Genomic DNA, 24,216 nt, shown 5'->3' with positions numbered 1-24,216 from the left:
ATGATAATTGAATGTGTGCCATTACTAACATGTAATCGTGAGTCATTTTAATAACAAAGCATCTCTGAGTAGGAGATCTGCTAAAGGATCAGTTTTTCCTTCTAGATAATAATTAATATGATCTAATGATATGATTATATAGCCAAGGTGGATATGATCCTAGATCAGCGACTTTATTAATATAGGCTTAGATTCCCGATTGAAAGCATGCCAGAGAGGATATGTCTGCTTACCCTCCTCTTGACTTTGACCCCCAAGTTCTCCTCAATGAGGTCCAGGTCATCATCATCCAGGTAGTCATCATAGTCTGGAGGGAGGGAAGGAGAAAGAGGGAGGAGAGGGGCAGAAAAACAGTTTTTACACATACGTTGGTATTTATAAAAATGAAGTGAGAATGTGCTTAACACCCAGTAAACTTTAGACCATGCTTTAAATTGTTTTATTTATTTTACCAGGTAGGCTAGTTGAGAACAAGTTCTTATTTACAACTGCGACCTGGCCAAGATAAAGCAAAGCAGTTTGACACAGACAACAGAGTTACACATGGAATAAACAATAAACAAGCCAATAACATAAACAAGTCAATGACAGAGTAGAAAAAAAGAAAGTCTATATATAGTTTGTGAAAAAGACATGAGGTAGGTAATAAATAGGCCATAGGAGTGAATAATTACAATTTAGCAGATTAACACTGGAGTGATAAATGAGCAGATGATTATGTGCCAGTAGAGATACTGGTGTGCAAAAGAACAGAAAAGTAAATAAAAACAGTATGGGGATGAGGTAGGTAGATTGGGTAGGCTATTTACAAATGGACTATGTACAGCAGTAGCGATCGGTTAGCTGCTCAAATAGCTGATGTTTAAAGTTGGTGAGGGAAATAAAAGTCTCCAACTTCAGCGATTTGAGTGAAGGAGGTCTTGTTGCGAAATAGAAAGCCGATTCTAGATTTGATTTTGGATTGGAGATGTTTAATATGAGTCTGGAAGGAGAGTTTACAGTCTAACCAGACACCTAGGTATTTATAGTTGTCCACATATTCTAGGTCGGAACCGTCCAGGTGATGCTAGTCGGGCGGGTGGGTGCGGGCAGCGAACGGTTGAAAAGCATGCATATGGTTTTACTAGCGTTTAAGAGCAGTTGGAGGCCAAGGAAGGAGAGTTGTATGGCATTGAAGCTTGTTTGGAGGTTAGTTAGCATAGTGTCCAAGGAAGGGACAGAAGTATACAGAATGGTGTTGTCTGTGTAGAAGTGGATCAGGGAATCGCCCGCAGCAAGAGCGACATCATTGATATATACAGAGAAAAGAGTCGGCCCGAGAACTGAACCCTGTGGCGCCCCCATAGAGACTGACAGAGGTCCAGACAACATGCCCTCCGATTTGACACACTGAACTCTATCAGAGAAGTAGTTGGTGAGCCAGGCGAGGCAGTCATTAGAAAAGCCAAGGCTATTGAGTCTGCCTGCATGTGTTCGCACATCTGCTAGTGGTTGAAATACTGAATTGCAAACTGGCAAGTAAGTATGTTGTGCAAATGAGGGATATGATGAAAAGCTTATTCATAAAAAAAAAACACAGGAAAACCTTAACAAGAATGCAGCCATTTGCCATTGGTGAGGAGCAAAAATTTATTTTTAGAATGTCAAATAATTAGACATAGGGAAAAGATTCATATTTATTATATTTTCAGAACCATTGCAGAATAAATTCCTCACCTTTTCTGACTGTGATGCTTAAGTACTCGCAAAGTAGCCTATAGGCCCTACAACATCCCATCTCTCATTTAATTGGACCCACTTTACAGTAGTAAAAAGATAAACTCTCAAGTATTTTGCTCTATGCAATCTGACTCTGAGCGCAGTTTAACGGTAGAAAAGACGGTTCACCTTTTCCATTTATGTTTTTGTAGGCTACTGTACGTCTGAATAGCCTACTGTCATTTCAAATGTCTCAAGTAAACAATATTCCATTTATAATACATATTTTCATAACCATTTCAGAATAAATTCCTCACCACCAATTCTGGCCATGATTGGTTCATATTGCAGAAGAAGCTTTAGCCTACAACAAATTACCATGCACATTTAATTGGGCATATTAGATACATCAAAATATTTGAAATATTAGCCTATGCATCCGAAAGGGAGAACGGTTTATAATATACAGTGTTCAGGCTACCACTATGTGTAGGCATACTGTAGTTGAAAGAAAATTAAAGTGTACATAGATTACTAGGCAATGTTTCATCATTTGTGGGCAGTACAGTATATTTAGGTCAGGGAAAAAGTAAACGCAAAACATTATTGAATTCAAACGATCGGTTCACAGGTCCACAACACATTGTACAGAAACGGCAGAAAATGTCACTGCCAACACTTCCAGAGACATTTAATCAAGTTCGCCATTGCTATTTCCTTTAGATACTGCCTTAGCCTAAATCCAATACTTCCAAAGTATAGCAAAAAAGGGTGTTATTGTCACCATAAAAGGTGAATGATGGGCGTTTTACAGGCAGTAATACTTGTTCATGCGTGCACAGTTTCAGGGCGGGTCTGATTTATAACGTGGAAACATGCGTATGTATGGCTTGCGCCAAAGTTTATAAATCTCAATATTTTTGTACGGGTGCAGTCTTTTCAGAAATGGCGCAAAGAGTGCAATGTACGCAAAGTTTATAAGTGAGGCCCCCGAAGCCCAAACTCACTGCGTTTTTTGCGCCTGTGTCTGACTTCATCCTCTGAGTCGCTGCCGCTACCCGCTCCTCCGCTCTTCTTTTCTTCCGCTTCTTCATCTTCATCCACATCATCATCGATGAGCCCCCTCAGGTTCCCGTGCTCATCCTGGTCCTCTGTGTTCAACTCTTCCTCCTCTTCCTCTGTTTGGGGAGGAGGAGGAAGCATTAAACACACACGCAAACACATTTGCTCATAAACACACACACACACACACAAAGAACTGACTGATGAAGACATGACAGAAGAATTGCCCGGGCTGACAGACATTAAACTTGTCATACTCACACATCTTCTGATGATTACATAAGAAATCAGTCAATTGTAATCATCTGCTCAAGCTCACCATCATCCATAAACGCCTGGGTTTTTTTGGGCTTCAGGTCTTTCTCCTCAAATTCCTCCTCTGACTCCTCAGCCTCGCTGTCGATGAAGTCAGACATGTCTGCAAGGCCTGGACAGACACACACACTACAGGTTAACACAAGACACACACTAGAGGTTAACAGAAGACACGCACTACAGGTTAACACAATATGAGTGGGAGAGTGTGTGGCTCACAACCTTTTTTGGTTGCTGTACCCCCAACTGAATGTTGCTCTGCCAGGAGTACCCCCTAGTGTGCGTTTTACCAGTAGGCCTATGGTCTCATGATTATTCTCAAGTACCTCCCTGTGGATAGGTCAAGTGGGAACCACTGCGCTAGAGAGAATTTGTATCATCAGAGAATATTGGTCTCAGAGCTGCAAAGATGCACCAAACCAGGAAAACTCGAGAATACAGGGTCGATGGGACCGCAAAGAAGTCAATAGCATGGCACTGAATCCCACGGATTAATGTCCAGAAGAGACTCGTGGATGGATTGCTTAACAGAACGAGTTGCGCGAATCTGGAACATAAATGTTCCCCTAGACTAGAGATGATTGACGTCTCGCGCACAAAAGACAACAAAACAGCTGTGACCAGAAAATGGCAACAGCACTTAGGGAACCACTGTTTCTCTGTGATGCTTGGGTTTCTAGCCAACTTCCCCTACAGTTGTATATAATGCTCTCTCTGGAAAAAACATAGCTATCTATGCCTTTTCATAGTTTTGAATTTCCTAAACGGCTAGCTAGCACACAACCTGCATTCGTTACGTTACTAGCCATGTGGCTAATATTTTCACAATACACGTTGATAATATTTTCACAATACACGTTGATAATGAACCATAAATTGTGAATGATGTACCCCTGACTTCAACTAGAAATATGTTTTGTTGATAAATCACTGTACTGGTAGACAACAAGGGCCCTAGGCTAGCTGCACTTCGCAGTAACCTAGCTAACAATAGCAATATGTTAGCTAACCAGCCAGGGGGACAATCAGTCGAGTCACGGCTATATTGTTCTTATGATTTTGGCGCGGGATTATTTTACTGGTCACCAAACTCCTTTGTTAAAATAACTTACTTCTAACCCTGCGACGATATTTTATTTAAATCCTTGAAACGTAGAAGGATGTGTTGGTCTGCAATCTTTTCATGCAGCTTCTAATAATAGAAATGGCTGATGAGTTCCGGTGTTGAGGAAACTTCCGGCGTCCCGCTGCTGTGTCACAGAAGCGGGTTTTAGCTCGTGGATCTCACCCCCTCCCTCTGGTGGACATGGGCGGAACGTCAAGTCCTACGACTACGTTCTGCAGCGATTGAAGTAAAAATAACGAACTAAAAGTACTGTTTCCAGCGATAAGAAACGACAAAGCCTCAGAAATACTCAACTCTAACAAAACCTTCAAAAGTTCCATCACTTCTCAGTAATGTCTCGAATCTGCAATAACTACTCCGCGCCAGCAGCAGGCGCAAAGGAAGATTCGCTCTTTCTTTGCCACTGTACCATTTCGATGACGTAGAACAAACTAATATCAGTCACTGATTTTAGTGGCAGCGGAGAGCTGTAATGGATAAACGCACTGGCCCCGCACACTTTTTATTTCGCTTTTTCCTATTGTCATGTTTATTTGTGCTATCGCTCGCAACGGAACTTAGCTTTGTGACTTGCGGCTCGGTCGTGAAGCTGTTAAATGTAAAGCACAATGTCAGACTGCACTCTCACGACGTGCGCTACGGATCTGGTGAGTCAATACATTCCAGCTAGCTGCTAGCTGGCTTGGCCAGAGAAAATGGAAACATCAGGATGGCTTGATTAGATAATCTCTCCGTCCCTCTTTGCTTTTTGAGTGTGTCCACTCAAGGTTAATGACTGGTGTTCTTAAATGTACTTTTTTTTATGTGTCTGTCTGTGTGTCTGTGTATTGATTTCTGTCTGTGTATTGATTTCTGTGTGTCCCCTGCCAGGTAGCGGGCAGCAGTCAGTGACAGGGGTGACCACAGTGGAGGACAGCAACAGTTACTGGAGTGTACGGGGCACCAGTGGGGCCCTATGTCACCGGGGGACTCCTGTTAAGTGTGGTCAGACCATCCGCCTCACCCACCTCAACACCGGACGCAACCTGCACAGCCACTACTTTGCTTCTCCGCTGTCCTCCAACCAGGTCAGGGGAAACATCATGTTTGCGTCCTAAATAGTTCTCAATTTAGGGCACAGTTTTTACCAGGGCCCAGGGAATAGGCTGTGATTTGGGACAAAGCCTATGTCAATACTTGTTTATTTTGTTCTGAAAGACACTGTAGCCTGGCTCCCTGTATAAGCAAGCGTATTACGGCCTCAGCCAAGAGGTCTGGGGCCTCATTTATCAACCGTGCAAACATTTCTCACTCAATTTTGGCGTATGTGATTCTAGGATTTGTGTGCGCAACAAATTATTGGGATTTATCAAACTGTCACATGCAACATATAAGCATGTTTTCATGAATGAGCATTACAACCCCGCCTGGAGATATTGGAGCTGGGCTATGACTGTTTCTAAAAGAAATTGCTAAATTGATCACCAGTGCTTCCCCAGGAGTGGATTGGTGGGGGGTGCATTGCTACTAGCGTTAAGCTCGCACAGACATGGGTGTGTTTGTGCATATGTGTGTTGCCTTTAGGTCAGTGGTCACAAACCTTTTCTGAGTCAAGATCACTTTTGCAGTCAAAAAGCAAGCAGAGATCTACCACTCTGAATGATATACACATCTTTTTTTACATGGCTTAAAAATGTAACATGAACCTAAAACTGTTCTGAAGGAATGAGGTTTGTGCAGTAGGGCTAATACATTATCACAGCAGACCCTATTATATTTCAAAAGCTTTGGTAACAAAATAGATCAGTTGGTGTAGCACTTGCGAGGCAAAGCTGAGGGAGTGAGACTGACCAGAAAGAGGGGTCACCGTCTTCCACCTGATGGCGAAACTCGAGTCGCTCTGCATCATGCACAAATTCATGTTGTTCCTATCACCAGAGAAAGTGAAATATTCCTCCATATTAAAATAGACAAGACGGGCTGCTAATGATAGTAAAAACGCAGGGCTATCTATACACTTGGCTACTCGTTCATTGCAGCGCATGTGGAAGTAGGGATAGTGTGTTTTATGTTTTGTAACAGTGTTGAGAGTGCTGAATAAAAATGTAGACATGATCTCAATCAAACAGCAGCTCTTTGCTGTATTCTTTGACTGTCTCTTTCAGGTCATGGCTTTAAGTTATTAAATCTCACGGAGGCTAGTAATCAAACTTTGTAGTGGCAGGGTTGTGGAAGCTGTATCCACTGTGATTTGAGCTATCCGATTGGCCACTGCAGTACGGGCACTATTTTGCTACAGATCTCACGGTATTTTCAGACAAATTTAAATAGTTCAAAATGGGAACACTTTGCCTACCTGGTGTGCAGGGCTTCTGAATCAAGTGCACCTACTGCCAACAGTGCAACATTAATAAATAAAGGAGTGCAAGCCTTTATCATTGGCTTTTCAGAGCCACTGACCATTGATCTAGGTGTACTGTAGCTGGGAATGGTGAGTCTGGAGGTAAAAGGACAGGTGCTCGGGCACTGGTTGGGGTCTGTCTGTCGAGGTGAGTGCGTGTCCTGCCAGTGAAGAACTACCGTTGTGAGTTTGAGATGGATGACAACACAGACATCCTCTTGCTCACTCACAGGTCTGAAAAGTTGGACCTGTTCCGAAATGGACCTGGGGCTTTCGCACCCGATATGCATACATTTATTTTCAAAATATAGAGACTCATTCCAAACGGACCCGAGGCCAACTAGACCCGTTCTGTATAGACCTTGTCGGATCCAGACCCATTCTGATCCGAGTGAGGGAAGCAGAAAAGTACTTTAAGCTACTTTATTAACCAGTGCTGATAAAGCGTGAGAGTAGGGAGAGAGGTGCCTCTCTAGCAGGTGTGGGAGGGGCCGTTCTATGAACGAGTGTTACAGGGAGGGAGGGAGAGAGCAACCAAACCGACTTGCGCTATAGTAGACTAATAGCTGCCATTTTCTATGTTATTTATCAAATATGATTGTGTAGTACCTGTCTTGACTGCATCAAACCGGGAGAAGCTAGCTAGTCTAATTGAGGCTAGCTAGTGTTCAGTTCAAGTTTTAATGTGTCATGCACACGTACAGTGAAATGCCTTTATTGCAAACTCAAAACCCAACAATGCAATACTAGAAAAAGCAAGAGAAATAAGAATATGAAGAACACTAAGTAAGCATACTATAAACAGGGTCAGTTCCAATGAGAGGTCGACCGATTAGGATTTTTCAACGCCGATACCGATTTATTGGAGGACAAAAAAAAACGATACCGATTAATCAGCCAATTTTTTTTATTTTTAAATGTGTGTGTGTATATATATATATATATCTTTCTTTTGTAATAATGACAATTGCAACAATACTCAATTAGTTATTTTAACTTAATATAATACATATGGGCTTTTGGATGGGTGTTCTTAAGGTGATTCCACAGGTTGGTGGTATTTCTTTATTTAGCCGTTGCTGATCCCATGCTTATATCTTTTTCACAAATAAGACACCTTGCTTTCACTGGTGCCAATTCCATGTAATAGTTCCACACTGGTGCTCTGCTTTTCTCTGCCATCTGTAAAACACACACACAGCTCTGAAGTGACAATGATACTGAAGAGTCTGCTTAGGAGACAAATACTCTCAACTGTTTGAATAAAAATAGTTTAAGTTACCTGTGATGAATGTTGAAAACAAAATCTGTAATTTCTATATGCAGGAAATCCTATTTTAATAATGGACATGGTAAGAATTGACTACCAAAGTGCTAGTCATAATTCCCATGACACCTTCTAGCAAAATCTGAAAAGCGGTTCCATTCATTTATTCCATAGGATATTTTTAGATTCACTTAAAATAAGGTCTGTGTTTCATGTAGGCTTACACCACCTTGCCAATTTTAGAACTGTGTAGATATCCATAGGAAAAGGTAACTCTGATCAATATTGGCTAAATATAAGCCAAGATAATTTTTTTTGTGAGTGGATTTATGAAAATATTTTCACAAACGTTACCTTGTCCTAGTGAGATTTACACAGGTATCAAAATGCTGAGGCGGTTTAAGCCTGCACGAAACACAGACCTTATTTGAAGTAGATCAAGACATTCTCTATGGAAGACATGAACGGTAAAATAACGAAGGAACGAACCCCTTTCAAGTTCAGCCACAAGTTATTACAGGAATTATAACGTGTCGACTATTTCTCTCTAAACCATATACCTTTGACTATTACGAGCCTGCTGCTGCCTACCACCCCTCAGTCAGACTGCTCTATCAAATATCAAATCATAGACTTAACTATAATAAACACACAGAAATACGAGCCTTAGGTCAAATCCGGAAACTATCACCTCGAAAACAAAATGTTTATTCCGTTCTGTATTTTATCTAACGGGTGGCATCCATGAGTCTAAATATTCCTGTTACATTGCACAACCTTTAATTATGTAAAATTCTGGCAAATTAGTTTGCAAAGAGCCAGGCGGCCCAAACTGTTGCATATACCCTAACTCTGCATGCAATGAACGCAAGAGAAGTGACACAATTTCACTTGGTTAATATTGCCTGCTAAACTGGATTTATTTTAGCTAAATATGCAGGTTTAAAAATATATACTTGTGTATTGATTTTAAAAGGCATTGATGTTTATGGTTAAGTACACATTGGAGCAACGACAGTCGTTGATTGTTTTTTATAAGATAAGTTTAATGCTAGCTAGCAACTTACCTTGGCTTACTGCATTCGTGTAACGGGCAGGCTCCTTGTGAGGCAGGTGGTTAGAGTGTTGGACTAGTTAACTGTAAGGTTGCAAGATTGGATCCCTTGAGCTGACAAGGTAAAAATCTGTCATTCTGCCTCGTTCCTAGGCCGTCATTGAAAATAAGAATGTGTTCTTAACTGACCTTCCTAGTTAAATAAAGATTAAATAAAGGTGTAAAAAAAAAAAAGCAAAATCGGCGCCCAAAAATACCGATTTCCGATTGTTATGAAAACTTGAAATCGGCCCTAATTAATCGTCCATTCCGATTAATCGGTCGACCTCTAGTTCCAATGCCATATTTTCAATGTGCAGGGATACTGGAGTAATGGAGATATGTATCCACGGGTAAGGTGACAAGGCAAAATGATATAAGAAACAGAATAGCAGCAGCTTGTATGTGAGTGGGTGTGTGTGTGGAGTCAGTATTAATATATGAGTGAGTGTGTAGGGCCCTGTGAGTGTGCGTAGACATAAAAAATTACGGTCAATAAAGATATATGGTTAAATCAGTAGGTGTCGCTATTTTGTTAGCTATTTATCAGTCTTATTGCTTGGTAAAAGCTGTTCAAGAGCCTGTTGGTGCCAGACTTGATGCACCGGTACCGCTTGCCGTGTGGAATAGAATAGTCTTGGGTGTTTGGAGTCTTTAACAATTTTCCTGGCCTTCCTCCCACACCGCCTGATATAGATGTCCTGGATGGCAGGGAGCTTGGCCCAGTGATGTACTGGGCCGTCCGCACCACCCTCTGTAGCGCCATGCGATTGAGGGCAGAGCTATTGCCAGTCAAAATGATCTCAATGGTACAGCTGTAGAACTTTTTGAGAGCCCAAGACAAACATTTTAAACCTCCTGAGGGGGAAGAGGAGCTGTCACGCCCGGAGCTGTCACAACTGTGCCCGTGTATTTGGACAATGATTTGGACACTGAGGAACTTGAAGCTCTCGACCTGCTCTAATGCAGCCCTGTGGATGGGGGTGTGCCCCCCCCCCGTTTCCTATAGTCCACGATCAGCTCCATGGTCTTACATTGAGGGAGAGGTTGTTGTTCAGGCACCACACTGCCAGGTCACGGACTGCCTCCCTGTATCTATCAATCAATCAAATGTATTTATATTTACATCAGCAGATCTCACAAAGAGCTTATACAGAAACCCAGCCTAAAACCACAAACGGTAAGCAATGCAGATCTAGAAGCATGGTGTCTTGGAAAAGCAGGAACCTAGAAAGAAACCTAGAGAGGAACCAGGCTCTGAGGGGTGGCCAGTCCTCGTCTGGCTGTGCCGGGTGGAGATTATAAGAGTACAGTTCAGACGTTCATAGATGACCAGCTGGGTCAAATAATAATCACAGTTGGTGTAGAGGGTGAAACAGGTCAGCACCTCATGAGCAAATGTCAGTTGGCTTTTCATAGCCGAGCATTCAGAGGTCGAGACAGCAGGAAAGGCAAAGTCAAAATCAGCAGGTCCAGGACAAGGTAGCACATCCGGTGACCGGGTCAGGGTTCCATAGCCGCTGTTGAAACTGGATCAGCAGCATGAGCAGGCCAGGTAGTCCAGAGGCGTGGTCCTAGGGCTCAGGTCCTCCGGGAACGAGAGAGAGAATTAGAGGGAGCATATTTAAATTCACACAGGAAACCAGATAAGACGGGAGAATTATACCAGATATAAGACTGACCCTAGCCCCCGGCACATAGGCTATTGCAGCATAGATACTGGAGGCTGAGACGGGGGAGTCGGGGGAGAGTGTGGCACCGTACTAGGCCAACCGGGCAGGATATAACCCCACCCACTTTGCCAAAGCACAGGCACCACACCACTAGAGGGATATCAACAGACCACGAAGATCTTATCCACCGCACGAGACCGAGGGGGCGCAAGACCAGATAGGAAGATCGTCAGTGACTCAACCCACTCAAGTCGAGTATAGCGCAAAAAAGCCTGGCACTCATCATCGCTGGTGATCTTCAGCAAACTTAATGGTGCTGTATTTGTGCGTGAACAGGGAGTACAGGAGGGGACTAAACACACAACCCTGTGGGGCCCCTATGTTGAAGGTTAGTGTGGCGGAGGTAATGTTGCCTACCCTCACCACCTGGGGTCGGCCCGTCAGGAAGACCACAATCCAGTTGCAGAGGGAGGTGTTCAAACCCAGAGTCCTAAGCTTGGTGAAGCGCTTGGAGGGGACAATGGTGTTGAACCCTGAGCTGTAGTCAATAAACAGCATTCTCACATAGGTTTTCCTCTCATCTAGCTGGTTGAGGGCAGTGTGGAGAGCAATTGAGATTGCATCATTTATGGATCTGTTGGGGTGGTATGCAAGTTGTAACCAGGCTGTGATAAGGTGAGGTTGCAAATCACCGTGAATATGCCAACTGTGTTCTGCGTATGCTCTGAAAACACGCCCTGGAATACCGTCGGGCCCTGCGGTCTTGCGGCCGTTGACCTGATTTAAAGACCTTTCTCACGTCGGCCTCGGAGAGCGAGATCACCCTGGGTTGGTGGCGGCCCTCACACCCAGCACAATGTTGTCAAAGCTTACATAAAATGGAGGTCAATCAATCCGGAATGGAGTGTAGCCCCTGCCACAAGCAGCGGGGTTGTAGCCTGTGTAGTTTGATTCCACCTTATTCCTATATTGCTCATTTGATGACTCTGCGGAGGTGACAGCGGAACTTCTTGTACTTTTTTCCTGTCCTTGGACGTAGCCTCAGGGTTGTCTATGATAACTCTGTGTGCAGTTGCCCTTTCCTGTCTAGTTCAGCGCCAACCTCGGTGTTAATCCAGGGCTTTTGGGAATTGGGGATGCAGCGAACCCTCACTTTGGGGACAACGTCGCCGATACATTTTCTAATGAAGCCATTAGCAAAGCAGTCCTGTAGTATAATCTTTGATTCTGGTGACTGTTTTTCAATGGAGCGAGTCATGGGTTTTTCCTGTTTTTAGTACAAATATCTCCATTCAGAATAGCAGCATACCTGTTGGCTCTTGGGCGTTGTAGCCCTTCCTTCTCCTTTTAGCTTTGTATTCCGTCATTTTAATTCCATCTTCCATTGATTAGATGTCTCCTAACTTTTGCCACGCATGGAGGCTCTATGACTGTAGCCTATTGCCGCTTTGACTTATGATTAGCCAACAACAAGCTAAACATGCCATGCTCCATTCTCGTGAAAAGCAAGAGCAGCCTCCCGAGTGGAACAGCGGTATAAGGCACTGCATCGCAGTGCTTGAGGCGTCACTACAGGCCGGGCACCTGCAAACTGACTTCAGTCGACAGCTGGAAGGTGTTTCCTCCGACACATTGGTGCGGCTGGCTTCCGGGTTAAGCGAGAAGTGTATCAAGAAACAGTGCGGCTTGGCAGGGCTGTGTTTTGCCGGATGCATGACTCTCGACCTTCACCTCTCCTGAGTCCGTAGGGGAGTTGCAGCGATGGCAGAAGACAGTAACTACCAATTGGGGAGAAAATGTAAAGTGTTGATCCCATGTTTCATGAGCTGAAATAAAATATCCAAGATGTTTTCCATACACACACAAAAAAATCTCATCTTGTGCACAAATTTGTTTACATCCCTGGTAGTGATGTCCTTTGCCAGGATAATCCATCCACCTGACAGGTGTGTCAAATCACCTTGTGCTGAGGATGATAAAAGTCCACTCTAACACAATGTCACAGATGTTTTGAGGGAGCGTGCAATTGGCATGCTAACTGCAGGATTGTCCACTAGAGCTGTTCCCAGATAAAAAAAAAAAAAATGTTAATTTCTCTACCATAAACCTCCAACTTCAATTTGAGAGAATTTGGCAGTACGTCCAACCGGCCTGGGTGGGCTTATGCTCTCCCAGACCGAACTATGGCTGCTCCCCTGACATTCATTAATCCATAGATTAGGGCCTAATGAATTTATTTAAATTGACTGATTTTCCTTATGAACTGTAAATCAGTAAAATCATTGAACTTGTTGCATTTCAGACTTGCTTGGGCCAAGAAACACGAGCAATGGACATTAGACCGGTGGAAATCTGTCCTTTAGTCTGATGAGTCCAAATTCCAGACTTTTTGTTCCAACCGCCGTGTCTTTGTGAGATGCAGAGTAGGTGAACGGATCTCCGCATGTGTGGTTCCCACTGTGAAGCATGGAGGAGGAGATGTGATGATGCTTTGCTGGTGACACTGTCTGTGATTTATTTAGAATTCAAGGTACACTTAACCAGCTTGGCTACCACAGCATTCTGCAGCGACCATCCAATCTGGTTTGGGCTTAGTGGGACTATCATTTGTTTTTCAACAAGACAATGACCCAACACACCTCCAGGCTATATATTTGGGCTATTTGACCAAGAAGTAGAGTAATGGAGTCCTGCATCAGATGACCTGGCCTCCACAATCACCCGACCTCAACCCAATTGAGATGGTTTGGGATGCGTTGGACTGCAGATTGTAGGAAAAGCAGCCAACAAGTGCTCAGCATATGCGGGAACTCCTTCTAGACTTGGAAATGCATTCCAGGTGAAGCTGGTTGAGAGAATGCCAAGAGTGTGCAAAGCTGTCATCAAGACAACGGGTGGCTACTTTGAAGAATCTCAAATATAAAATATTTTGATTTGTTTAACACTTTTTGGTTACTACATGATTCTGTGTTATTTCATAGTTGAGAGATTGATGGACGTCAATGTATCTGCAATATTAAAGCTGATCTATCCCCTAACTTATGTATGTTTTGTTACACAATAATGGGGCATTGAGATGGGCTGTTAAAAGATGTGAACCGTTTGAGGGAGGCTTGACTTGCAAACAGTCTTGTATTGTTGTGTATGAGCACTTATAGTTGTGCTCTTGAGTTGACAAGCACTGCCAATAGAGTTAATAGGCTAGAAGAGTACACTAACAGCCCCTCTATCTACCCCATGCGAAAGAACTGACTGCAAGGGTATGAAAAGTTTGAGGAGCACTTGTAGACTGTTTCGTGTATTGGTGATTTTTCTAAAGATCATGCATACTAACCTAAACACAATACGCACCCTCCTTACTAATACCTCCCTTCTCCAAAGTAGACATCAAGCCTTGCATGAACAGTCAAGTAAGCCTCTGTAATAGAGCGAGAACTAGAGTAGAAGTTGGAGCCAACTATGACAAGACACGGACCATGATTATGCCTAGCTCCAGTATATTTATTTGCTCGTCATGGACCGATTTTAGTATGATTTTAGAAGGCGAGTCACACTAGTTCCTGCTGCTGAGCTTGATGATGTCTCTGAAGATGTTGATGGGATAGTACTCTAAAGATAACACATTGTCACGTTAGCCTCTGCGGTAGTAAGCTAGCTAACTTAACCAAACAAAAGTTACAAATCACTTCGCCAGATAGTAGCTAGCTAATTATATTTATATGCTTTGGAATGTCTAGCCAGTGTATTAAGAAAGCTAGCTAGATTTTGGTTTAGATAAACAAATGTAGTTAGTTACCATGTCCTCTTTTCTGCTGCGCTGTTCAGATGCCTTCCTCTTTTGAAGTGAAGGGGAAAATCCATGGAATAGCGTACATGTTCAACAACATGGCAACCCCGTCAGTTGATTCTTCAGTTCCATTTCGAAATCCTCTGGCTGAAATTGCTGGCTACAAACAGACATTTTGATATTTTTCGCATCAATTGTGTAAACATCAACGGGCGGCAATGAAATCGCTATGAATTCTGGATATTGTGGTTTGCTTACAACCAGGAACTGTAGCTGGCCCGTTTCTACCGCTGAGATGCAGAAACGCTCGTATATGTGTAGTGAAGAAATTCTCAATTTTCATGGAAGAGATGCAGACCTGCACATTGTCAAATTATTGTAACAGTCTGAGGCTTGAATGCAAATTTTCTGACTGTGTGCAGGTCTCATCTCTTCCAGTATTCTTATTTTGACTCCTACACAGTTGGAACAAACACTTCAGTTAAGGACCTAAAGAGTGCAGACAGTGTCTTATCGTACATGATATGTTCATAACATATTAACGGACATACTGTATATAGTGAAATAGAGCAGCAGTGAAATTCCCCTTTAATGGCACAGGAGGTGGTGTGGTATACTGTCTTAAACCTGTAACTGGTTTGAACCCCTGCTCTGTATTCCCCCCTCAATCACTAACTACAATACCAAGAAGATAACATTGTATGATTGTTGTTGATAATGCTTTCTCTGACACTCTCTCCCCCCCCCCCCCCCCCTCTCAGGAGGTGAGTGCGTTTGGTGAGGAGGGCGAGGGGGACCACCTGGATGAGTGGATGGTGCAGTGCGAAGGGTTGGTATGGGAGCGTGAGGAAGCCGTCCGCTTCCAGCATGCCTCCACTGATACGTTGCTATCTGTTACGGGGGAGCAGTACGGCCGGCCCATCCACGGGCAGAGGGAGGTGCACGCTATGACGGGCCCCAGCCAGCACAGCCTGTGGAGGGCCATGGAGGGGGTGTTTATGAAGCCCAGTGAAAGCCCACTAGGGAACATGGACTACAGCCATCCTCTACACACAGAGTTCTAATTCTCAATCAACCTGTTACCTGACCCACCTAGCGCTTAGCTAACAAACTACTCAGTGTTTCTTAATCCTGTTTCTGGTGACCCAAAAGCTGTATGTTTTAGTTTTTTGCCTTAGCACTACACACCTGATTTTTAAAGTCATCAAAGCTTGATGATGACTTGATCATTTGAGTCAGCTGGGTAGTCGGGGCTCAAAACGCAACACTCGCATTTGCAACCCTTTGACTTGGTAGTGCGACACCAATTTTAATTGATCGTTAGGGTGCCAGTGATTTTATATATTTTTGGGTCTGGTCACGTTAGTTTTTGGTTCACAATTAGCTTTCTTTTATTATTATCAAGAATTATTCAGTCAGCAATGGGTATGCAGACCAGGTATTCAAAAAGTTTAGTCCGATGTCTTGATTGAATCTTTGCGATGCGCAATTCAGTCATCATGCGCAGTTTGAATGAACATTACTAAAGGCTTTCACAAACAACCTTCCCAATTTCTGCAAATGAAGTTTACCTGGTAGAATGATATCAAGATGATTTGATTCAATCATGGGGTATTTGTTTTTCAAATGGACTGCCATCACATTTAGCCTACACTGTACAGTGCAAAAACACTGCTAGCTAAACACAAGGGTCTCTTGCTAGGTGTGCAGTTTAATTAAAGGGCAACACCCAGACCTCAAGTGGTTTAAGCATTGTTGTGGACTTGGAACATCCCAACATATAAAATAAAAAAAGGTGTGATTTTTGAGTGTGAACCTGGGGAAAAACTTGGAGAACTCGAAAACCTGGAAAATAAAATCGGGAAAACAGATTTTATAGACCTTACAACTGTAGTGTGACTGTTTTAACATAGCGAACAAAAACATCATTTTTGAGATTAAGCAAAGGTAGATTTTAGGCTACTTGCTCAGCCCGCAAAAGAACATTCCAATGGTGTCCGCTCTCTCGGGCCAGTATTCTTTTCCATTCAGGTTAGTAGCTTTGAGTTGCCACTGGCCTGGTGTGCCACTGGCAAATTTACCTAAATGTCAAGCCCTGCAAGGGCATGCTAATTTAAAAGATGACCAGTCATTATTAGCCTGGTTCCTTATGGAATGCAGGTATATTATGGAACACAGGTCAGGTCGCTACCAATTATTATTTTTTTTATTTTTATTGGTTTGACCAAATCATGTGCCATCAACTGAAAAAGTTAGTCTAGAGTGCTGGTAGTGCTAGTGCAAAACACAAATAAATGTTCACCGCTTAGCGTCCATAGGACCAGGATTAAGAAACACTGCTCTACAGCATTTACTTCCTTTATCTCTCTCTCCGCTCTCTCTCCTCCCCTCTCTTGCCCGCTCCCTCCCACCCAGAGTTCTGATCTACACTACTTTGGCCTCTCCAGGCTCGCTTGAGGTTTTCACTAGCTGCCTTCTTTGCCCCCTTTCTATTTTCCTGCTCTGGGCTGAAGTTGCCCCTAGGTATGGATCTATGATCAGCTTACCCTCCTTAAATCTTGACCTTCACCATTAGTTGAGGAAATGCTAAACTAACCCAGGACCAGTGTCTAGTTCACCCAGGATCTATTTTACCCACCTCTATTGTCTGCCTACCTGTTTCTCCTCCCTCTGTTTTGAGGACACAGTAAGTGCCACAGTGGATGTTATCTGATCTAAGGGTCGCCAGGACAACATCAGAACTGTTCCTGACCAATCAAAACAAATCTCTGTCACATGACTTCACCTGCTCTTTGACCTGTCGGTCACAGATCAACAGCTGGGAACAGACTATTCTGATACACTAAACCAGGGGTGTCAAACTCAATCTATGGAGGGTCTAATGTCAGCGCTTTTTTTTCCCTTCTTCAATTAAGACCTCGACAACCAGGTGAGGGGAGTTCTTTACTAATTAGGGACCTTAATTCATCAATCAAGTACAAGGGAGGAGCAAAAACCCAGACACTCAGCCCTCTGTAGAATGAGTTTGACACGTGCACTAAACCAACCAAAAGGCTGCAACAGGATGTAGTGAAGGCCCTCTTCCCACAACTCCCAACATGTCACTTCAACATAGACAGCAAAATGAATGTCAGACTCTAGAAATACTGCCCAAAGCCACCAGAACAAAAACGAGTGCTTTTATTGTTCAGAATATAGACATACTCCATATTTTAGAGCACACTACAAGGACTATGACACCAAGATGTCCGTACAGTTTACGATCATAGGGTCTTACAGGAGGGATATTTTTAAAAGGGAATAAAATGGCCCTTCCATCAATATTTTATCAAAAATGGTTTGTGATACATATAAAAAGCATTTAAAACATTTATTTCCTTTCTGAATTTTCTATGTGAGAATTGCCAGAACAATCTGAGATGCACAAAATATTTTCCGCTCCCACACGTGGAACCACCCTACTGTCTCAGACTGTGCTGCCCATGATGTGTTAAAAAAAAATTAGAAAGGAATAGAGTATAAATTAATTTATTGCTCCTCTGACAAATTAATGTCATGATCAACAATGGACACTACAGACAACAGTCCATATAAAATGTCCAAATAGTCCAAACTATTTGTGTAAAAAATTGAGTGCACTGGAAAAGTTCTAATTAAAGCCCATGTTTATTTGAAGAACAAGCCTTGTTTTTAGTCCGATTTGTAGATGGAAAAACAGGATTGTTACGGCGCCTTTATAACATATAGTTTCTCGTGCTATTCATTTAAGTGTATCATTAAAGAGGAAGGAGCACTTTTCTGTTTTATTTAAAAAAAAATTATAGCAGACTCTCCCCAAGGTTACAACACCCCTTCTCTTCTTTACGACAAACAAGCAAGTGTTTTTTGTTTGTTTGACTTTCGATTCCAGCTTAATTCAGTACAGTATTACATCTCTCTTCCATTGACTAAGCTGAAACATAAAGTGTATCAGCTTTCTGTGTCCACTACAGTATTATCTCACTCAGACATAGGGGACAATTGCATTCTGTCAGTATGTGAACTGGAATTCTGAATTAAAGTGCCTTTGAAAACGAAAGGCACTTTTTCCTATTCTACAATGGAATTTCTCAATTCCACTTCTAGAACTTACAATTCTTTATTGGAATTGACCTCAGCCCTGCTGTCCGTGTCCAAGGAGTTGACGGCAACATCCTGTCTTGTCTGACATAGAGAACTTTTGTAGGAACCATCAGTTGTCTGAGTGTTCATCCCAACAGCTTTGTTTTCAGGAGATTTGTACATGATGAAACACAATAGAGACCTCAATTAAATGGATGATTTGTGCAAACCAGTGTTATGTCCTCTCTCTGTGTGTGTGTCCTCTGTCTTGCCTCTGGTTGATGACGTGACTCGTTTGTAAAGAAAAGTTAGCAAAGGTTTCTCTTCAGATTTCTACCCACTTTATCAATGGCTCTGCATAGAGACATTGCTGTTCCATTGAGATTGTGAGAGCTGTAATTGTGTAGCTACAGATAATTACACATCTTTTTAACAACACTGTATTGGATCAGCTTGACATAAAGAGGGACTGACTATTGAATATGCATACAGGTTTGAGTGAAAGACTAGAACTTGTTGGTCCAGACAGTGCTAGTCGTCCTCACCGTTCCAGTGGAATCTTCTTTTCACACAGGCTGGCTAACAGTTAGAGGTGCTTCCTAGCCCACTGATGATACACAGGGGGCACATAGAACTCAAACTTGACATGCACTATATATACAAAAGTATGTGGACACTCCTTCAAATGAGTGGATTTGGCTATTTCAGCCACACCCATTGCTGACAGGTGTATAAGTACACAGCCACTTAATCTCCATAGACAAACATTGGCAGGAGACTGACCCCATGGCACCGTCATAGCCTTACCAATGAGTCAATTTGTCAAATTTCTGCTATGCTAGAGATGCCCCGGTCAACTGTAAGTGCTGTTATTGTGAAGTGGAAACATCTAGGAGCAACAACTGCTCAGCCACAAAGTGGTAGGCCACACAAGCTTACAGAATGGGACTGCCGAGTGCTCACCCCCTTCCACCACTGCAATTGCCAATTCTGTGCCAGTGATATTGACAACCCTCCCTGTGCCTCTCTCCCCCGTTATGTCCACATACTTTTGAATATATAATAATCATCATCTGTCCTCAGTTGCAACACTCACTACTGAGTTCCAAACTGCCTCTGGAAGCAACGTCGGCACAGTAACTGTTCGTCGGGAGCTTCATGAAATGGGTTTCCATGGCCAAGCAGGTTACAGTGTGTACAGTATGTGGATTTTAGAGGCTGTATGTATCAAGTGTAGCAGAGTATGAGTACTGATCTAGGATTAGCTCTGTCCTGTTCATGTAATCTTTCTATTCATTGTGATATAAAAGACAAAACTGATTCTTGATCAGCACTACTCTGAGCTGCTTGTTACATATGTCCCCAGAGCTCATATCCACAAAGCATCTCAGAAAAAAGGTAAAAGGAATCTTGTTAAAAACCTGTTTTAAGACATCAACAGAAACTCCCAGATCAGATTAAGGTTTACGATAATATTAAAGGTCGATTTTGGGCACAAATTACAGTCCAGCTCCGCAGCTCCTCAGAAATGGGGTGTGCCTTTGGCGGTTAATTTTGTAAATTTAATTGGAGAAAAATCAGTATACATACAAGAAGTATACAAACAGACAATAATAACATATGCTAGGGGGTACAACAAATGACAGATTATACAAAGACCTTAAAAGATGCACACATATAGATTGTTTTAACAACATTCTTATTAGAAGAATGTATAATGGTCTTAATGTATTGCCCGAATTCCTTATAGAAAACACAGAAGTGTGTTTTTTTATTAGTGAATTTACATTTATGAATATGAAATTTAGCAATTAGCACAATTAGATTTATAAGGTAAAATTGTTTTTCTTTATCTTTATTCTGTTTAAGGAAGCCGAGCAGCACATTCTCCCATAAAAAAGTCATCAAGAATATTAACAATTATAAATTTGTGAATATCTTTCCATAATTGTTTTACATGTAGACAATGCCAAAATAAAATGTGAAACTGTTTCTGGATGCTCACAAAAAGTACAATCAATGTTAAAATGTATTTTTTAAAGTTTCTTCAGGTAATGATTCGCAGGGTAATACTTATGGATCATTCTGAAAGAGACCTCTTTGACCTTGTTAACAAGCAAGTATTTGTGTGGTAATAACCAGACTTTTTTCCAACAGATATTAGTGACCAATGTATTCCAGTAACTTGTGACATAGGGGCCTTTGGCGGTTCATCAATGTGTCATTCTGGTCATGCGTGGACACGACTGACGAAGTTACTTCATTAGCTAAACTTGCCACTATTGGACGGGACTAACTAAACGGGATGAGGCATCTCCAGCTGTGAACTCTATAGCACGTAACTCCCACTTAGCAACTCTAAATCGCTTTGGCACAGTAGGAATCTTACTGATAACGTTGCATACAATGTTTGGGCATCTTTTTTTAAGAATGTGATATTGTGCTCCAAAGGGATAACATGAAGTAGCATGATGTAGGTAATTAAATAATCAAAATATATATATATTTTTGTTAGCCTAGTGCCCTCAAACTCAACTCTGGACCTCAAAGCCAGTTCCACTGCTTTTATTCATTGTTCCCCACTAATCAGGGACTGATGTATACCTGGCACACTAGGTGGGTAAAATTCATTATCAGGTAGAACAGAAAACTAGTCGGCTCCAGACCTTGTAGGGATAGAGTTGAATACCCCTGTCATAAGTATTTAGACATATCATGTTAAATAGGCCAAGATACTGGCAAGAGATACTGGCAAGAGATACTGTTGCATGTAGGTCCAGATTATTTATGGATTGATCGTATATAAATTAAATATCAAAACGTTTCTTTAACAACTCCAAAGCAATTGCATGTGGTGCAGGAACCACTGACTCGCTGCATTTTCTCTTTTCAAGGCACCCGCTGGTCCCTCAACTGGTTAGGACAGCTCATGAGGTCTCCTAAATATCTGTCAACAAGGTGGAACTCTAATGACGAAAGAGGCTTCATGCATAGCTTTTATTTTCACCCATAAGAGCAAGAGTAAAATGTATCTTCTTAGCACTACTCAGACGCTTTGTGAGTCTTATGGCCAGCAGTTTAAATGACATGAATCCGCTAGGTGGTAATGGTTCACCACTCCTACTCTGAGATGCTTCATGAATATTGGCCCTAGATTGGTACAGTAGGTGTAAAGAAAAAGCTCCACCAAGCCTTCAGGTCGGATAGGTGTTGGAGTTTGCACCATATGCTTTCAACCATCTAGTCCTATCAGATTTGTGAAGGGGAGTGAACGAGGGCAAAAGTGGAAAAACCCAAAAGCCTCCTGGAATGAAAAGCAATCTTAATCGGGCCTGGTCAAAGACATTTTAGACCACAACTGTGTTATCCGTGGTTCAAATTCCAAGCATTTGGGTGAAGTTCTCTCCATAGCCACCAGGCAGCAACCTTGACCAAACATAGACAGTCTAGCACACACACACAGCACACTGTCCTATGGACACGTAGAATGACATGACATATGGTAAATACTCTACATACATACAGTGCCTTTGAATATCCACAGTCACATTGCAGTGTATACAGACAGACAGACAAATAGACAGTCAACTATATTGTAAGAACATTGCGAGGGAGTGAATGTCAGGTGTACAGTAGAAGGTCGACTATTTTACTGAAGACTATGTTAGTCAGCAGAGCTAAAGCCTTGGTGTTTGCTCTGGGAGCCAACCCAAGTCTGTCCTTAAGATGCAAACCACCTCTGTCACAGTGTAAAAATAAATGTGTAGAATGTCCACAGCTGAGTGACTCTGTACAATCTAAATATAAGATAGTACAATAATTTTTTTTAAATGAACAGATTAACATGTTTATATACAGTTTAAAACATTAAACAGTAGTACAGTATCAGTATCCTCAGATATTGCCTTCCTGAAATAATATGAACTCCAGAACCAAAAGTTCAGGAATGGCTCAAAGCACCTGCTGCATATTGAATAGATTGCTGTTGATTAGAAAATCTTTTAAATGGGAGATTAGAAAAGCAATCTTAATTTAAACGCCTGGCGTTCTCTGATACAGAAATGAAAGGAATAATCCCCACAAAATATAAAACGATTGCTTTGCATCCCTTCCAGTCTATCTATGTTAATCAAGTCCTCCTAGTGACTTGAAAAAAATGGCTTTTCGTTTTACGTTGTTGTCCATCAGGCCTTGCACCCTCTCGTCTGTTTACGGTATAAATCACAACAAACTTTATTTAAAAGAACATATAGTTGTCCTTCACAGATGTGTTTGGGTTCTGGCTGCTCTGTCTTCCTTTTTTTTTTCACTGCAGAGAGAGGAAGTGAGGTTATAATACTGTTCCGCCCACTCCCCAGGCTCACATTGTGATTGGCTACTCCATGCCATTCCGCAGCATCTGATTGGCCGCGATGAGCATGACGCTGATAATGAAGGCCATGGCGAAGGCACAGATCAGACTCTTCCTCACGCACGTCTGTCTATTCTTCTTCTTAGGATGGACTGAACGAAAGAGGAGAAGAGGACAGAAGAGGAGAGGACAGAAGAGAAAAAAAGAGAAGAAATAAGTATAAGAAAAGTCGTTTACTACATCGGAGGATAATGTGCCTCCCCTCGCCTAACATCACAATCTAATCAAATAAAGTTTATATCATTTTTGGGACCCTAAGCAAGATTTGGTTGTATACCTCATGGACAAAACATGTTAGTGGCCTATCTCTTGGCTGCGGACAGAGAAATGTGCAGCTTTAATTAAAGTTAATGTCCTGCAATTCTACATCTTTTTCCATGGGGCTTAGATAAAATGTTGCAGTTTAAAGCAATTATATTGCAATGATACATATTTTGCCATGGCATGGAGAGAAAATATTGCAGTTTTAAAGCGAATTTCCTGAAGTTCTACACATTTAGCCATAGGATGGGATATTTTGAATACTAATTTCTTGCAATTCTACACATTTTGCCATGACTTATGCCATGTTCATATGATATCTGAGTGAGAGTGACTAACAAAATCAATGGGGGCCCCCAGGAGGTCAGGGCCCCTGGGCACTTGCCTTGCGTGCCAGGTCAATAATCCAGCCATGACTGCTACAAGGTTTAGAAAGCTGGCTAGACTAATTTACCCAGCAATCTATAAAATATTAGCTGACATTGGCTAATTGAGTGACTGTCTTAACAAAAGGGAAACTGCTGATGCACTACCATATTTCAAAATTGCACGTTGTGTATTGTACTATCCTAATTAACAGTACGTCGAGACTGATGTTTGCTTGTCTAGAAATGGTACTTGACGAGACGATGTTGACGAGCAAATCAACTGCCTTTGCCCTTTGTTCTATTGCCGAACATGCAGTCACGAGAGAACAAACTGGATGAGCGCCGTTCGAGGCTGTCCTTTCAACAGGAACTGAAAACTAGAATATTCTGTTTCTCAGAGTCGTGGCTGAAAGAGGACATGGATAATATACATCTTGCTGGTTATTCAATCCGGATGGCAGACTCGGGTAAGACGAAGGGAGGAGGTTGTGTCTGTTTGTTAACAACAGCTGGTGCACAATCTCTAATGTTAAGGAAGTCTGAAGTTTTTGCTCGCTTGAGTTAGAATAGCTCATAATAAGCTGCAGACCATGCCATTTACCAGGAGAGTTTTCTTCAATATTTTTCGTAGCTGTCTATTTACCACCACAATCCGATGCTGGTACAAAGACCGC

At 42.2% G+C, this 24,216-nt stretch overlaps 3 protein-coding genes across 4 annotated transcripts in view; 1 reads left to right on the top strand and 2 right to left on the bottom strand.

The window, feature by feature from the left end:
* The window catches only part of LOC110534212 (transcription elongation factor SPT6), a 49,841-nt gene extending 45,507 nt beyond the window's left edge, over positions 1–4,334 (bottom strand). The window contains exons 1-4 of one of the 2 annotated variants that reach the window (XM_021618930.2): positions 4,188–4,334; positions 3,080–3,187; positions 2,706–2,876; positions 234–307 (exon numbers count right to left, since the gene is read on the bottom strand). In XM_021618930.2, coding sequence (XP_021474605.1) covers positions 234–307; positions 2,706–2,876; positions 3,080–3,176 — 342 coding nt within the window. In that variant the 5' untranslated portion in view covers positions 3,177–3,187; positions 4,188–4,334. Of the gene's footprint in view, positions 1–233; positions 308–2,705; positions 2,877–3,079; positions 3,188–3,297; positions 3,512–4,187 lie in introns of those variants that run through there. The other variant, XM_036933320.1, reaches the window with a different exon arrangement.
* A 259-nt stretch (positions 4,335–4,593) lies between these two features.
* On the top strand, positions 4,594–18,175 carry LOC110534213 (stromal cell-derived factor 2). The gene is made up of 3 exons (XM_036933322.1): positions 4,594–4,848; positions 5,072–5,268; positions 15,163–18,175. Exons 1-3 carry the CDS (start codon positions 4,674–4,676, stop codon positions 15,463–15,465), a joined length of 675 nt encoding a protein of 224 aa, XP_036789217.1. The 5' UTR covers positions 4,594–4,673; the 3' UTR covers positions 15,466–18,175.
* Positions 18,176–20,050: 1,875 nt separating this feature from the next.
* The window catches only part of LOC110534209 (calcium-binding protein 8-like), an 88,779-nt gene continuing 84,613 nt past the window's right edge, over positions 20,051–24,216 (bottom strand). Inside the window, exon 6 of the mRNA XM_036933321.1 lies at positions 20,051–23,005. Coding sequence (XP_036789216.1) covers positions 22,878–23,005 — 128 coding nt within the window. The 3' untranslated portion in view covers positions 20,051–22,877. The remainder of the gene's footprint in view (positions 23,006–24,216) is intronic.

This window comes from Oncorhynchus mykiss, chromosome 10, assembly GCF_013265735.2.
Source record: "Oncorhynchus mykiss isolate Arlee chromosome 10, USDA_OmykA_1.1, whole genome shotgun sequence".
NCBI classification, from domain to species: Eukaryota; Metazoa; Chordata; class Actinopteri; order Salmoniformes; family Salmonidae; genus Oncorhynchus; species Oncorhynchus mykiss.
This window is presented reverse-complemented; position numbering and strand designations above follow the sequence as displayed.